Genomic DNA, 14,345 nt, shown 5'->3' on the forward strand with positions numbered 1-14,345 from the left:
CATTGCTCTCTAAGGAGCCGTGGACGATTAGTTTCTTGTCATCTTTTTAGTCTTTTAAACTAAAGGGACTTATTTAGAGTCGTTGGCCTAATTAGGTGCAGATATGGAAAGAGCACTCCCCATTTTGGCACCGGTCCAGTGTCACTAGACCCTCCAGGAGTAAGACAAGGTTAAGTTTCCTGCTCCATCATAAGATGTATGTCCTTTCATCGTATCTTCTCCCAGAAGCACTACTTCAACATAACTGGCGACAGGTTGACTTTTCATTTAACTAGGCAGCACATTACAGGAGGAGAGTATTAGCGGCAGACAGACAGCCGTCCGCCTGCTGGCGCGGCCTTTGAAATGTTACGTTGGTCACATGATTTGCGGTGAAAGGCGGGGTTAGGGGTCACAGTGACGGATGTGGGCTTAAGATTACAGGCTAGGGGGTAGGGTCAGCACGGTCAGGGCTGCCTCTCAAGTGAGCAGAGGCAGAACACAAATCAAACACTCAACTTTTTTGTGTTACTGAAGCAAGTTAAACAAGTTTCATGTTATTATCCAGTTGTGAGTAACTGAAGGAGACGGTGTGTTTGGGGGGAAATGGTGGCAGAGGTTTGATGGTGTCGGTGCAAGGGGCTGTGGTGGTCTAAAGGTTGGAAGGAAGAAGTGCGACCGGGAGGTCGTCGGTGCATTCCCCCGACACATCTGGGTGAAACTTCCCTGAATCATTAAAGGTTAAAGAAATGAAAGATTCAGAACACCTGTCCAAACCAGGTCGAAATGTGAAATGAAATACAAGCATTACAATTAGCTAATGAGTCATTTGAACCGTTACTGTGTGATACATACACATCTTAGATACAAAGATTAGATGCAAATCTGGCCAAAGACATGTCAGAGGATTTCTGAATCTGCTTCATAAACGTACGCATGAGAAGCCAAATGAGACGGGAGAGAAATAACAGAACAACGTTGCTAGCTAGCATGCAGCTAACATACCGTTGGTACATTGGCTGTTTGGAGAGAACACGCACAAACACACACACACACACACACACACACACACACACACACGCACACAAACGGTCCAGCGGACGATTTTGTGCGAAGGACGCAGCGCGAATATCTGAGGTGCCGAGAGGAACTGAACACAGTGAACAGTAATGTGCAGGAACTCAGCACAACACTGTGGAAAACAGGCCACAGTGCTGCAGCCATTCAGCTTGAGCCAAACTCCCAACCACACCCTCCTCCTGAGGTTTCTGCAGCCACAGCCTCCATGTGCCTGTGGCTCTGATGTCATCTCAAAGCAATTCCTTCCCCTCTTCTCTTCCAAACCCCGCTGAGAACCCCATCCTTGCCCACCCAACTCCTCTCTCTCACTCTCACACACACACACACACACACACACATACACACACACTTTCTATATCCTACCATTCTATATGAACACTGCGTTAATAAAAGACTTGGAAGTGGACTCGATAGCTCACTATATCAAATTACTCTCTCCGGCACAATGTATACAAAGGCTGTTTTGTATTGTAAGAATACCGTTCAGAGTCATTAGGACCGGGTTTTTTTTTTGGGGGGGGGGGGGCTGTGGCTGAATAGGGCATGGTAATGGAGCAATGGCAGAGCTGACAAAAGCTGCCCCCCACCACCCCTCCTCACCAGCCTGGCTCACATTTAATTGTTTAAACACGTAAGGTGACGAGGAGAGAAGGGCTGCACGATATGAGTAAAATATGCAAGATGTGCAAACACTTTGAATGTCGCAATGAAAATATTACTTGCGATTAGAAAAACAAAACATATCAAGGTGTATAGATTGTGCAATATCGCAGTATTTCACAATGTTTTAACTGCGCTAGTTGACGTCACAATGGATTTTTTTTTTTAAGTTAGATTGTGCAGCCTTACAGGAGAGCTGTTTGTGTTTCCAAGGCTATAAGAGGACGATGAAGAGCATGACTGGAATACATTGTCGAGTCAGAGGTGTCATTAAGTGAGTGGTGGAATGACTGTGTGGGTTGCCTGTGTGTGTGTGTGTTTCTTTCTTTCTTCCCTCCCTCCCTAGAACGCGCGCTTGAGAGCTCTGTTCTGCTTCGTGCCAATGCCACAAACATTGAAATTGGCTTAAGAGCACCATATTAAAAACAAACGAATGGATTTTATTTTCATGTTTGACTTTTGAGGTGGATAAATGGACTGATAAATGCTTCCCGACACTCCTACTGTTTCTTCTATCCATCCTCCTCCCTCACCCCTGTCCTAACTCTGACTCGGGTCAGGACTTAAGCAACCATTCAATTTTAAAAACCCTGGAATCTGACTTGCATCTTGTGCAGGCCTCCAGACAAGCCGCAGACGGTTGGGTAGACGAATCAGATTTCTCTATTCTTGCCACCGAGGGGCCCTTCTGTGTTCAGTGAGAACGTTTGACAAGAGAGTCAGCTGGGGCTGCATTTGAAAGCGTTCACACTGAGATTCAGAACCATAAGGCATAACCAGTCGTGGGCAGATATGTCAAAAGGGTGCTGTCAGAATGCAGGTCAGAGACGAAGCTGACCTCAGGGGTTGAGGAAGGATAAGGACGAAATGCAGAGGAGAGGGAGGGGGAACGTACACACACACACACACACAGAACATGTTGGTAGGGGGTTGTTGTGACCAGACAGGCCACTGGGGCAAAGGCTGGTCCCCTGATGGGTGTCTTTCAGCGGGCCCAGGCTGGGTGGGAATGGGATCCGGCGGGTGTGAAATGGTCCTCTCTCTCAGTGACCCAGGCCCCTAGCTAGGTCCAGCCGGCTAACACTGTCGCTTTGTCCTTCAGATTCTCAAAGAGCCCGTATATCAAAGGACTCATAATGGCTGAGCTGGGAATGTATGAGTGCTGTAGGAACTCTGATGGCATCATTGATGACATTCGGTTAACATTTTAACGTTGTGAAAGGCACTGGAAGGATTTAGATGGGCATTGCTGGGATGCCTGATGACAGTGATATGTGCAAGTGGACACTGAGTTGATAACTACTGGAAACTACTTTCAAACTTGTAACAAACTACTCAAGATGCATATCCTATATACTGTATGAATCTGATTAAATCACTTACTGATTGCTGCATGTTTCTGTGATTAACCACATCTTGTTAGAGATGATGACATCCATTTATTTATTTTTTTTGCTGGGAGAGAACAGATGGGCAGCTTTGGCAGAAAAATGTCACACCAAATGCAAATATAGCACCTTGTTGTTTCTGTGTTTGCGGCGGTTCTGACTGTTCTTGCTCTTTCCCTCTGCTTTAAAAGAAAGCACACCTTATTGGTGGATGGATGGTGACGATAATGGTAATCTCAAGTCTTTTTTCCATGTGCAGATATCTAAACGCACACAGATTGCAGGCAGCCCGATATGTTTTCTTTGTCTTTGGAATGAAAGGAACACCTCCGTCCTTCAGATGAATATCAGTCAAATGTACTATAATCTCTTCAGAAACGCAGGACTGATTAGGAACAGGGATAGGTTGAACATATGGCATCTTAACAATGAGGTCTGTGAGAGAATATCAGCTATTCTCACTGGAAAAAAAACCAATCTTTCAATGTGTGGTCGACTCCTCTGTCCATGTGGGACAGCGTGCAAAACATAACAAGGACACAGTTTGATGTGGTTCACGTTGGTGTTCTGTTTGTCCTCGTACACAAAGCTTAGAGTCACATGCAGCTCAGCCTTTGACTGAAACACATGATCTTCACAACTCAATCATTTTTCTAGAATCACAACCTAGTTTCCTGGTGAAACATGCTGTGAAATATCATCCCTCTCAGATGTTCTCTTCTACCTCCTCTCTCTCTCTCTCTCTCTCTCTCTCTCTCTCTCTCTCTCTCTCTCTCTCGTGACAAGTCTTTTCAGGTGATAGACTTTTTTCATGCACATTCAGCTGAACAATGGTAGTATTCTGCAAAAAGAAATGTGGAGGGAGGACTGCAGAGCTTACTAATACAGAGAATGACAGGGTCAGCCCAGGAAAGGCTCCCTCTAATACTCTAGATATTATGGAGAAAGGGAAGGGAGGTGTATAAAGGAGAGAGATGGGAAATTAGGACTTGGATCTTTCAAACCTCCACCATGCATGTTTTGAGACTTTAATAAAGGCAAGCAATGCTGCAGAGGGAAAACTAATTTTCTTGGCAAATGGTTTCCGTGTGTTCGCCACGTCGCTCCAGTTGACTCATCTCCTCGGTCCGCCTGTTGTTACTGCTGTCCTGAAGCTGTTGGTGAGGAGCTCTGAGAACGCATATCTATCATATACTTCAGACTGTAGCTTCCACTCCCATTAAAAAAAGAAGAAGAAAACAAGTTGGAATTTGTGTTGATTAGATGCTGTCGTGAGAGACATCCCCCATGCAACCTGAGGCCACTGACCTCCAGGTGAAGCAACCTGGGAGTGACTTGTATAACGTGGTAGCCTTAGCCCTCGCTCACATTTGTTCCCAGCCGATCAAAAGTTCCTAAAAGTTTCCTCCCGTTTCTCACAGCTCTCCTTTTCGTCTTCCTCTGCTCTTCAGATCCAGAATGCTGAGAAGAGGATGAGTCCTCCAGGTCATCTGAGACATCCACGTGTCTTTGCTGCTGTCCCTCCCCGACAGCCCTCTTGTCCCACCGGGGACAGACCATCTGCCTCACCTTGCCCCTCCCCTCTCCCCTGCCCCCAGTAGTAGGCCATCCCAGAGGAGAGGAAAGGCGAGCCCGCCCAAGTAAATATGCCTGGATGGAGGTCTCAGTGGCGTCTCGTCCTGCTGAACTCCCTGGCCTGTGGCCTGGAGATCTGTGTGGCAGCTGGGATCACATACGTGCCCCCCCTGCTGCTGGAGGCCGGAGTGGAGGAGCGCTACATGACCATGGTGCTAGGTAAGGGCTTGGGATCTGGTTACCAGGCCCGTCTGCTTCCTCATAGTGTATGTGTGCACGTGTGTTTTGCTTCTGCTTCCTTCTTTCTCACACACATGCACAGCCTCTCCTAATTTCTCCCTCTCTGTCCTTATTCTGACAGGGTATTTATTGTTGTTATTATTATTATTAAACATGACTTGCTCACATCTACACACACACACATAGTGCTGAACTGCCAGGGTTTGATTATCTACTCTGTGGCTTGTTTATTGACCACTTGAGTGTTTTCTTGTCCAATTAATAGATTTTCATAGCCCGTAAGTGCCATTTATTCACTTTGCAATACTTTGTGTCTTGTCATGAGGCTGAAAAGAAATGAGATTGTATTTTAATCAGTCTGAATGCTTTGTGGGCTGTGGTTACATTAAAGCCATTATAACACAGATGAAAAACGATTTGATAAGTTTCTGTTAACGCTATGAGAAGAACAAGATGTGTACTTGTCCAGTGGTGGCCAACTTTGTGTGTGTGTGGGGGGGGGTATTGCACATAGGCGTGACCGTGCCTCGGGGCTCCTATCTTCTTTCCCGTTCAGGTCATAAAGACATAATTGAGGACGTTGCATAAATCAGTGGACATATCATCTGTTGTAATCGGCGCTAATTGAAAGGCAGCAGGAGAGCAAAGTGCCGGAGGAAGAGCCACGGTTTCCAGACAGACTGAGACATGTGTTGCTTTTTGCAATGCATGGAATTCCACTTCACAGTGAACATTGTAAAACGAGGAGCATCTATGATTTCACTAAATGTATTATCAGCTTTTCTTTTAGTTAGATCACAAAATCATTGTCATGATCTTCGGAGGAGGGACTTAAATGCCACGAAGTCTGTGCTCCTCTGGCATTACACTTAAACTAGGGTTGCACATGCGTGCCACTGAAAAGCAAAGGGAACAATCAGCTGGAGAATACAAAACATTATCGCCAGCTGAAAATATCTCTGCGATGAGGACAATCCAGCTGGAGTGTAAACAATGATTCAATTCGCCAAAAAAAAAAAAAAAAAGGTTTGAAATAAATGTATCAAGAAGGCGACATGTGTTTGAATCCCGAATGCTCGTCTTTAGAGAAACGTTTTGAACAGCGAGGTCACGGACATATTCGCAGCCTCACTAAACTCCAAAGTTCTGCACTGCTGTTGTGTCAGACTGCTGCTGAACCAAAGGAGCGTTTTTTTTATTACCAGAAGCTAGTTTAAAGGCCACCTATTGAGAGAGTGACCCAATTTTAACGAAGAGCGCCATCATATCCAGGAATTCTGGGAAGAGCCATGAAAAGTAGCTAGTTTTGCGCTGTGGCCGTGTGCAGCAGCGGCTACACACACCGCGATGGAGAGAGAGAGAGAATGTGCAGCTGATGACCGATCCATTATGTCTGGCTAACATTTAATTCAGTTACTGGTTGTGTATTTGTGGCTTTAGTTGCATTAACCCTTTCGGTCTATACCCTTTCCCGTTCTTATACCTTTACAGAACTCTCACCAATGAAAACGTTCAGACAGACAGGTTTGTTTCTTGAAATAAGTCAGTCATCTCAGTGCTCCCAAATTAGTACCATGCGTGTCTAAACACACAGTTAGCATCACCCATATGGTATATACAGGTGCTGGTCATATAATTGGACAACTGATCGACTCCACGCCGCATTGCTGCAGTAATTCAGGCAAAAGGAGCCCCAACTAAGTATTGAGTGCTGTACATGCTCATACTTTTCATGTTCATACTTTCCAGTTGGCCAAGATTTCTAAAAATCCTTTCTTTGTATTGGTCTTAAGTAATATTCTAATTTTCTGAGATACTGAATTTGGGATTTTCCTTAGTTGTCAGTTATAATCATCAAAATTAAAAGAAATAAACATTTGAAATATATCAGTCTGTGTGTAATGAATGAATATAATAGACAAGTTTCACTTTTTGAATGGAATTAGTGAAATAAATCAACTTTTTGATGATATTCTAATTATATGACCAGCACCTGTATTTGCACACTGTAACTGAGTTTACTTGTGAGCAACGTGAATAGTTGCATTATCCTCGCCCAAATGGCCTTCACATGGTCTTCACTAAAGGCGTCTCTTTGAGATATTGCCTTGTGACTATGCAGGCGATAAATACAATTCCACTAAAACCAAAAGGCTCCGTGTGGATGACAGAAGTGACTATTCAAGTATAGAGAACAATATACACTTCTCCTCCTCCCGTTTCCGTAACAGCTGCTGGTGATATGAAGAAAAATGAGTTCATTGTAGAGGTCCTCCCAAACAGCCTGCACTGTAAGCCAGTCTGGAAATGGAGTGGCTGAGTGTTATTTGAATGAAGATAGATATTGTGTCTTGGGAGCCAATTTCCCCGAGCAGTAGTGTCAGGTTCACAGAGGGCTTCTTTCTACTTTATCTAATAGCCATTTGTTGGCTGCTTCATCCTCCAGTTGTTACTTCCTTTCTCTAGTTTCCTCTCTGTTAGCGGAGAAGACATGCTATGCGTTTTAACACAGAGGTGTCCATTACTCTTGCTATTTTAAGCATATTTAGTATTCAAGTAACAAAGTACAATGAGGATTGTGACACATTTTATATTAGGTGGGATCATATGTGTGTGTGTGTGTGTTAGGTTAGACACCACACTGATTTGTGTAACTAGAGCTGGAAAGCAGCATGCATTGTTTTCAGAGGCTGTAGATTAAACTCTATGGGGAGTCAATTACTTTACATAAAACGCATCACAATAACCGCATGAAAACATCTTTTGACATTGATAACATGGCAGCAAAAAGAACGTGTCTTATTAAAATGCCAAGTGCTAAAATGTTTGTGTAGTTATTGCACATTGCTCTATTGCACTAAGATTTAGAATTGGAGTTCAGCAGCTCGATGGAGACGGGAACAAAAAATAGCTTCAGGTGGTTTGATTTGCACTTTGGCACATGTCGGGTCTTCTTCCTGATGGCGATGGTCCGATTCAGAGAAGAGTGAATGTTGAGAGTCTGCAATGATTTTTTTGCGCCTCTGGCGGCGACACCCGTGGCCGGAGGCCTTATGTTTTCGGGTTGTCCGTATGCTTCATTTTGTGAGCGCGATATCTCAGGAACGCCAACAGGTAATTTCCTCAAATCTGGCACAAACATTCACCTGGACTCGAGGATGAACTGGTAGGATTTTGGTTGTCAAAGGTCACTGTCACCTCATGTCGGCCCCATTCTCATGAACGCTAATATCTCAGGAACGTTTTGAGTGATCGTTCGTCCAATCACCTTCCACCTATAAAGTGCCTGCCTTTTCCAATGACGGCTTCTCAGATAGTTCTGTGTAACTAACCATCTGACGGTTCAGGTTACACTGTGACCTCACACAACACATTTTTGGCTATAACTCAATCATTTATATGCTAATTATGAGAATTTCACACAAATGTCTAAAAGGACAAAGTGACATTTTGGACAGACGTGGATGTAATCTGTATCACTGGTTGGCGGAGGCAAACAACCGCGAGGTGGTACTTCTATTTATTGCTTGTTTCATTCAGCTCGTGCAGGCTCTGTACGGGCTCATCGTCATTCTAACATTACCACTAATGCTGTCCTGTGCATGCTGGCAGGCCTGCTTTTCAGGTGCACTGTTAAGTTGACAAACCATGCTGTAATTCCGTATCTAATGTGCATGATCTGGCTGCTCGCTGCATACAGCCTCAATCGCATGCTTTGGTGTATGTGTGTGTGTGTGATGTTTAAGTATATTTCAACAAGTAGGGACCAGCTACTGAGTGGAAATAGTGTGTGTGAAACTGTAAGTCTTACAGCTGTAGATGTTGAGGATTGCTGTGATGGTCCTCCAAAGCTGAAGCAAGAAGAAATGTGGTGCAGGTTTTGGAGTTCCTTTCAGACATCTGAAGCACAAATGTCAAATGTCAAACTGTAGAAAGCGGTTAAGTTGTGTGTATATTCCAGTCATGCTTGACCACGAGTGGCGCTGTAGAACTATGTTTTCATGAAGAGGTGCTGTTATTGTTTCTTTTTTCTGTGTTACAGACATGAATGTGCAAAATGTCTGTGCACAAAGGGCCCTCCTTGTGAGAAACCGTGAATATAGACACAGTTGTGCATGTCTATAATGAAAACTCCACAGGGTACCTTTTTTTTAAATGTCAAACTGCCAGCGATCGGGTCGTTTTCGATATTCCACGTGTGTATGTGAACACCACATGTACCATGGTGTGTTCTAATTAGCCAGACCCACCGCGTGTGGAGGATGAGCTGAGGTTGGGTTAACCCTCAGGCAACAGGCCATCTGTAGGAACCTCACTAGCACTCAACAATGATGGCAGGGAGGCACATGCAGTTCACTCCCTGGTAGGGCAGCAGCAAGCAGGACTTGACAGGACCGGTAGAAGGCAGGCTGAAAAACACCCAAACACCTGTCAACCAGTCATAGAAGCCGTTGTAAGCCACTAAAGCTGAACAGTGACTTGATCGACACCTGAGTTTTTGCCTTTGGGATGTTGTGAAAAATCTGCTTGGAAAGTATAAGTGCAAATGCACTGTGTGATTTAAGGATTTCATACCAATTCGATAAGTGTGTCAGTTTTCCAGAAGGAAAATACCGTGTTCCTCTTATGCAGTTTGTTTCAAACGTTGTCTGAATTTCTTTTTACTTTGTCCACATTCCCTGTTTGTCCTCTACATATTCTATTCTTTGTTAGTGTTGTCTCCGACTGCTTCAGTGTGTTCCTGCTCTGTCCACAGGCATTGGTCCAGTGCTCGGTCTCCTATTCATCCCTCTGATTGGCTCTGCCAGTGACCACTGCCACAGCAGTTATGGCAGACGACGGCCTTTCATCTGGCTGCTGTCTTTCGGGGTCCTTCTGGCACTTTTCATTATTCCACACGCCGACATACTGGCTGCACGCCTTGCCTGGGGAGGCCGCACCTTCCAGGTAGGATACCGGTTTATGGTTTGTTATTGTCATCATTTTTGGTGAATTCTACCTACAAAGCACACAAGACAAGAAATGAAAGCGTGTTCTACCATTTGCTACAGGTGGGCTTCCTTATCCTTGGGGTGGGGCTCCTTGACTTTTGTGGACAAGTGTGCTTCACACCACTGGAGGCTCTTTTGTCGGACCTGTATCGGGACGAGGAGGACTACAACCAAGCCTTTGCCATGTTCTCCTGCATGGTCAGCTTGGGAGGCTGTGTGGGCTATCTGCTCCCAGCACTGGACTGGAGCCGTGGCCTGCTCTCTGCTTACCTAGGAGGCCAGGCCGAGTGCCTCTTCTCCCTTCTCACCCTCATCTTCATCTCCAGTGTGCTCATCACCATGAAGGTGTCTGAGGAACCCTCGTGCGCCAGCAGTAGCTTGGCGGGGTCCGGATCTCTACTGGAGCCGGGAGCCGGTACGATAGAGGCCGGCCGGTGCGGCGTGCCGCGCTCATGCTGCTACCTGCTGAAGTGCAAACTGAGGTTGCTGAAGTCTGGACCCTTGCTGTGCCTGCTGAGAACATGCTGGTCCATGACCCCGGCCATCTACAGGAGCTACTGCCATGTCCCGCGGGTGATGAGGCAGCTGTGCGTGGCTCAGCTATGCAGCTGGATAGCTGTCATGTCTTTTATGCTTTTCTACACAGACTTTGTGGGGGTAGGCCTGTACGAGGGCGTGCCCAGTGCGTTACCAGGAAGTGTGTCCAAGCAAAGATACGCGGAAGGTCAGATTTCCTCTTTATACAATATAATAACGTCATGTGTTATGTGAGCTCATTTCCTTTGTCTTCAAAAACAAATTGTTAGCTTATTGAGGTACACACACTAGATATTGTGAGATTGTGCCTCCATTAATCTCGTCATTTAGATTTTTTAAAAAGATATCACCAAGAAAACAATGAATTACCGATAGCATAGTAGGAAACAAACGTCCGTTTCGCTAGTGAGACTCGAGACATGTCCCACCTTTGTCATAAAGGAGTTGGCTCCACCTCCTGTCCACGTAAACTGGCTTAGGCTCCATCCTGGCTGCGCTGTCTGCTCTGTCACAGCTGGCCAGGATGCACTCGCATTCCTCGGGCACAGGTGGAGGACAGAGGCGGAGCCTGTGTTCCTGCATGCCTACAAGCGTTTTGGTCTCCTGTCAAAATATAGGACGCATACAAAAAAGACTAACATAGGCTCTGACGCAAGACTTTACATGAGATGGTTAACATTTTGTGACGTTATGCCACTGAACAAGTAACAAATCCTTTGGGTAAGTGTGCCTAAGCCAATGTCAAGCCAATCCAAAGAATGTCGGGTATTTCTTCCCACCCCTGCGCTCTAGAAATGGCAAACAAATGCAGAGTATTCATCCTTTCCTGCTCTGTAAATCACAGAGTTGACACTAATCCCGTTGATAGTTGTATGGCTATATTTTATTGCTCTGCCAATGCTTAGCTGTGTGGTTCTACCTAAATATAACCTCTTCGATAGACCGGACCAAATCTTTAGTGTCAGTGGTGTAAGAGGGAGACTTCTGTCTTTGGTATATTTTACCAGACAATCCTTGAGAAAGAACAGTAAAGAGGAAGAATGTCACCGAGGTAAACGGATGTGAGACGGAACATCTTGTCCAGGCTGAGAAGTCGCAGATGTATTAATATAGTGGGGTCGTGTCAGAGTTAAGTGTTTTTAAGTCTCTTGTTGTTTACTGTCTAGCCAGACTGATCATCTTCCACCACATGTCTCTTCCTTCTTTTTGCTGAGCTATGTAGTTTTCTGCTTCCCTTTTCATTTGATCAATCTTTTCCTCCTACTGTCCACCTGTTTTCTCATCCCCTAATCCTCATACTCAACCTCTGTGCTCTCACACCATTCTCTCTCTTTCATTCGACATTTTTATCCCTCCATCCACATTCTTTTCTCCTCCCTCCTTCTCCAACTCAATCTCCCGGCCCACTTTGTTTACATTTTTTACTTTTCCTCCGTCTCTCCTCCCTGTGCTTGCTGGACCACGAGGAATGTCACACTCACAAAGAATTAATGTCAAGGAATCGGCACACAAAGAACGTGTTCATTCAAGTCCTGTAGACGGACAAAGCCCACAACTCTGAGGTCTGTCTGAGCTGCATTTGTTTAATGTGAAACTCAGCGGATGTAATTAAACCTGCAGATGTTCCTCTGCATCAAGGTAATCTGCTTTGTCTGTAGTTGCATTCACTTTTTTTTTTTTTTACTACACTATCTTAACTGTAACTGCTTTTTTTTTTTGTGATCATCTCTCCTACTATTCTGTAATGCAAAGTAGTTATCTGTGAAGCTCGTACTACAGAAGCGTCCATTTTCCCACACTGCAGCAGTTCTCCTGTCCACAGATTCAGTAGCATTCTGGCTCCGTCCTAATATCTCGGAGGGCTTGAATTTCGGTCCTCATTAGCTTCTGTAGTGTTTGTAAAGTGGGCTTTCCAAGAGTAATATGATCCACTTACTCCGTTCACATAAGTGATTCTCTGCTCTGCTGTTAAACTTTTGACCCACGCTGTTCACGGTGAGCACGCTGGGAGATCAGGCCGATAGCAGGCAGAAATAAAAGGCAGTCGAGACATGTCGTCACTCCAGCTTCCAGCCATGAAAACTTTAATGCATGAGAGTGTGCCCCACTGGCTAGCTAATGGCTGCGCTCTGCCCTGCGCTCATATGGTGCTTACAGCTGATAATGCTGTCTCAACCGACGGTGTTGTCACAGAACTGTAGAGCCCACCCTCCGGCTGTGGTGGCTCACAACATTGTCACTGATAAATGTCCGTAAAGACGGTAGCTGGCTGTTAATGTCATTCATTTAAAAATTAAAAATATTTTGACGCCATGCAGCAGGCTATTTAAATTCATCTTATTTTGCCTAATCTAAGGCTGCAACTCTTTCTCTGTTTGAACTTAAAATTCTGCCTCGGTCAGGTGATGAGACCTCATCCAAATGCTTGTTGTTTGGCTGGCTGATGGGGCCAGACTCGGGCCACGGTGCACATTGCCTCAGTAAACAAGTGTGTGTGTGTGTGTGTGTGTGTGTGTGTGTGTGTGTGTGTGTGTGTGTGTGTGTGTGTGTGTGTGTGTGTGTGTGTGTGTGTGTGTGTGTGTGTGTGATCACAAACAGTGTGTCTGTGCCGCAGAGTGCCATGAATGTCTCTTTGTGTTTATGGGCTAAACAGTAAAGTTTTAGCTCATCCAAATAGCTGTAAATGCTTCACAGTTTAAAGTTGACATAAGGTTGGCTATGCATGCTGTGCAGCTTTCACTAGATGGGGCCATAAAAAGAAATGATCAGAGCTAATGCAGATGTCGGATAGTTTCTGTACTGACAACAAGATGGGGACAATGGTTCAATCATCGTTACAGCTATGTCACCTACAGAGGATGTCTGAGAGAAGCGATGAGTTTAATGGGCTCAAATGCCATTTTGTTTTTTGTTTTTCTTTCAGGTATCCGTATGGGCAGTATGGGCCTGTTCTTGCAATGTGCTACCTCAACCTTCTTCTCCCTGATCATGAGCCGTTTGGTTCGCCATTTTGGCTCGCGGTGGGTCTACATCAGCAGTATGGTGAGCTTCACAGTCTCTGCTTTGGTCATCTGCCTGTCCAAAAGTGTGGTCTTGGTCACTATAATGGCGTCCCTCACTGGCTATGCGTACGCCACACTGCAGACTCTGCCCTACACACTCACCTGCATGTACCACAAGGAGAAAGAGGTAAGATAACCGTTAATAACTCTGACACAATGATAGTGCGTTGACAAAATCTGTATGATTGATGAGTTGACCCTTTTCTTTGTCTCATTTCAGGTCTATATGCCAAAAAGGAAAGCCCAAAGCGCGCATAAAAATGGTGTTACAACCAAGCGGGACTCTGTGTATTTGACTCCTGTGGAAGAGGAGGGCAGACTGAACCACAACCCGGGGACTCCCTACGGGCATGCCTTCTTCAGCCAGAATGGCTCATCTCACAGCTCCGGTGGCGCCGAACAGGAGGAGATCGAGACGGGGTTTGAGAAACGCGGCGTGGGTTTGGACTTTGCCATCTTAGACAGCACCTTCCTCCTCTCTCAGGTTTTCCCCACACTCTTCATGGGCATGATCGTTCAGTTCGCCCAGTCCGTCACTGCCTATATCGCCTGCTCCGTCATCTTCGGTGCCGTCGCCAGCTACTTGGCCAGTCGAATCATCTTTGACCAAAAGGACCTTAAAAACTGAGACTTGGATGCAAAAGATCTGGAGGCGATGGAATCACAAATAATCGCCCAATCATTCAGGTTCCACAGGGCGAAACTCAACGATGCACTACTGTTTCCAGAATGCCTTGCTCTAGTTCCGTGTGTTTGCACTTATGAAAGGACTGCGTTGGGGAAGTGCTTGTCAGGTTATGAGAGAAAGCAGTTGCCGTGAAGGGGCAGGTATT

General features: G+C 45.4%; 1 protein-coding gene across 1 annotated transcript; it reads left to right on the top strand.

The window, feature by feature from the left end:
* Positions 1-4,753: 4,753 nt before the first annotated feature.
* Positions 4,754-14,140, top strand: LOC142938755 (solute carrier family 45 member 3). Its single transcript, XM_076082149.1, has 5 exons — positions 4,754-4,901; positions 9,679-9,869; positions 9,974-10,637; positions 13,374-13,639; positions 13,733-14,140. Exons 1-5 carry the CDS (start codon positions 4,754-4,756, stop codon positions 14,138-14,140), a joined length of 1,677 nt encoding a protein of 558 aa, XP_075938264.1.
* Positions 14,141-14,345: the final 205 nt, after the last annotated feature.

This window comes from Anarhichas minor, unplaced genomic scaffold, assembly GCF_050575085.1.
Source record: "Anarhichas minor isolate MPS153535 unplaced genomic scaffold, ASM5057508v1 ptg000090l, whole genome shotgun sequence".
NCBI classification, from domain to species: domain Eukaryota; kingdom Metazoa; phylum Chordata; class Actinopteri; order Perciformes; family Anarhichadidae; genus Anarhichas; species Anarhichas minor.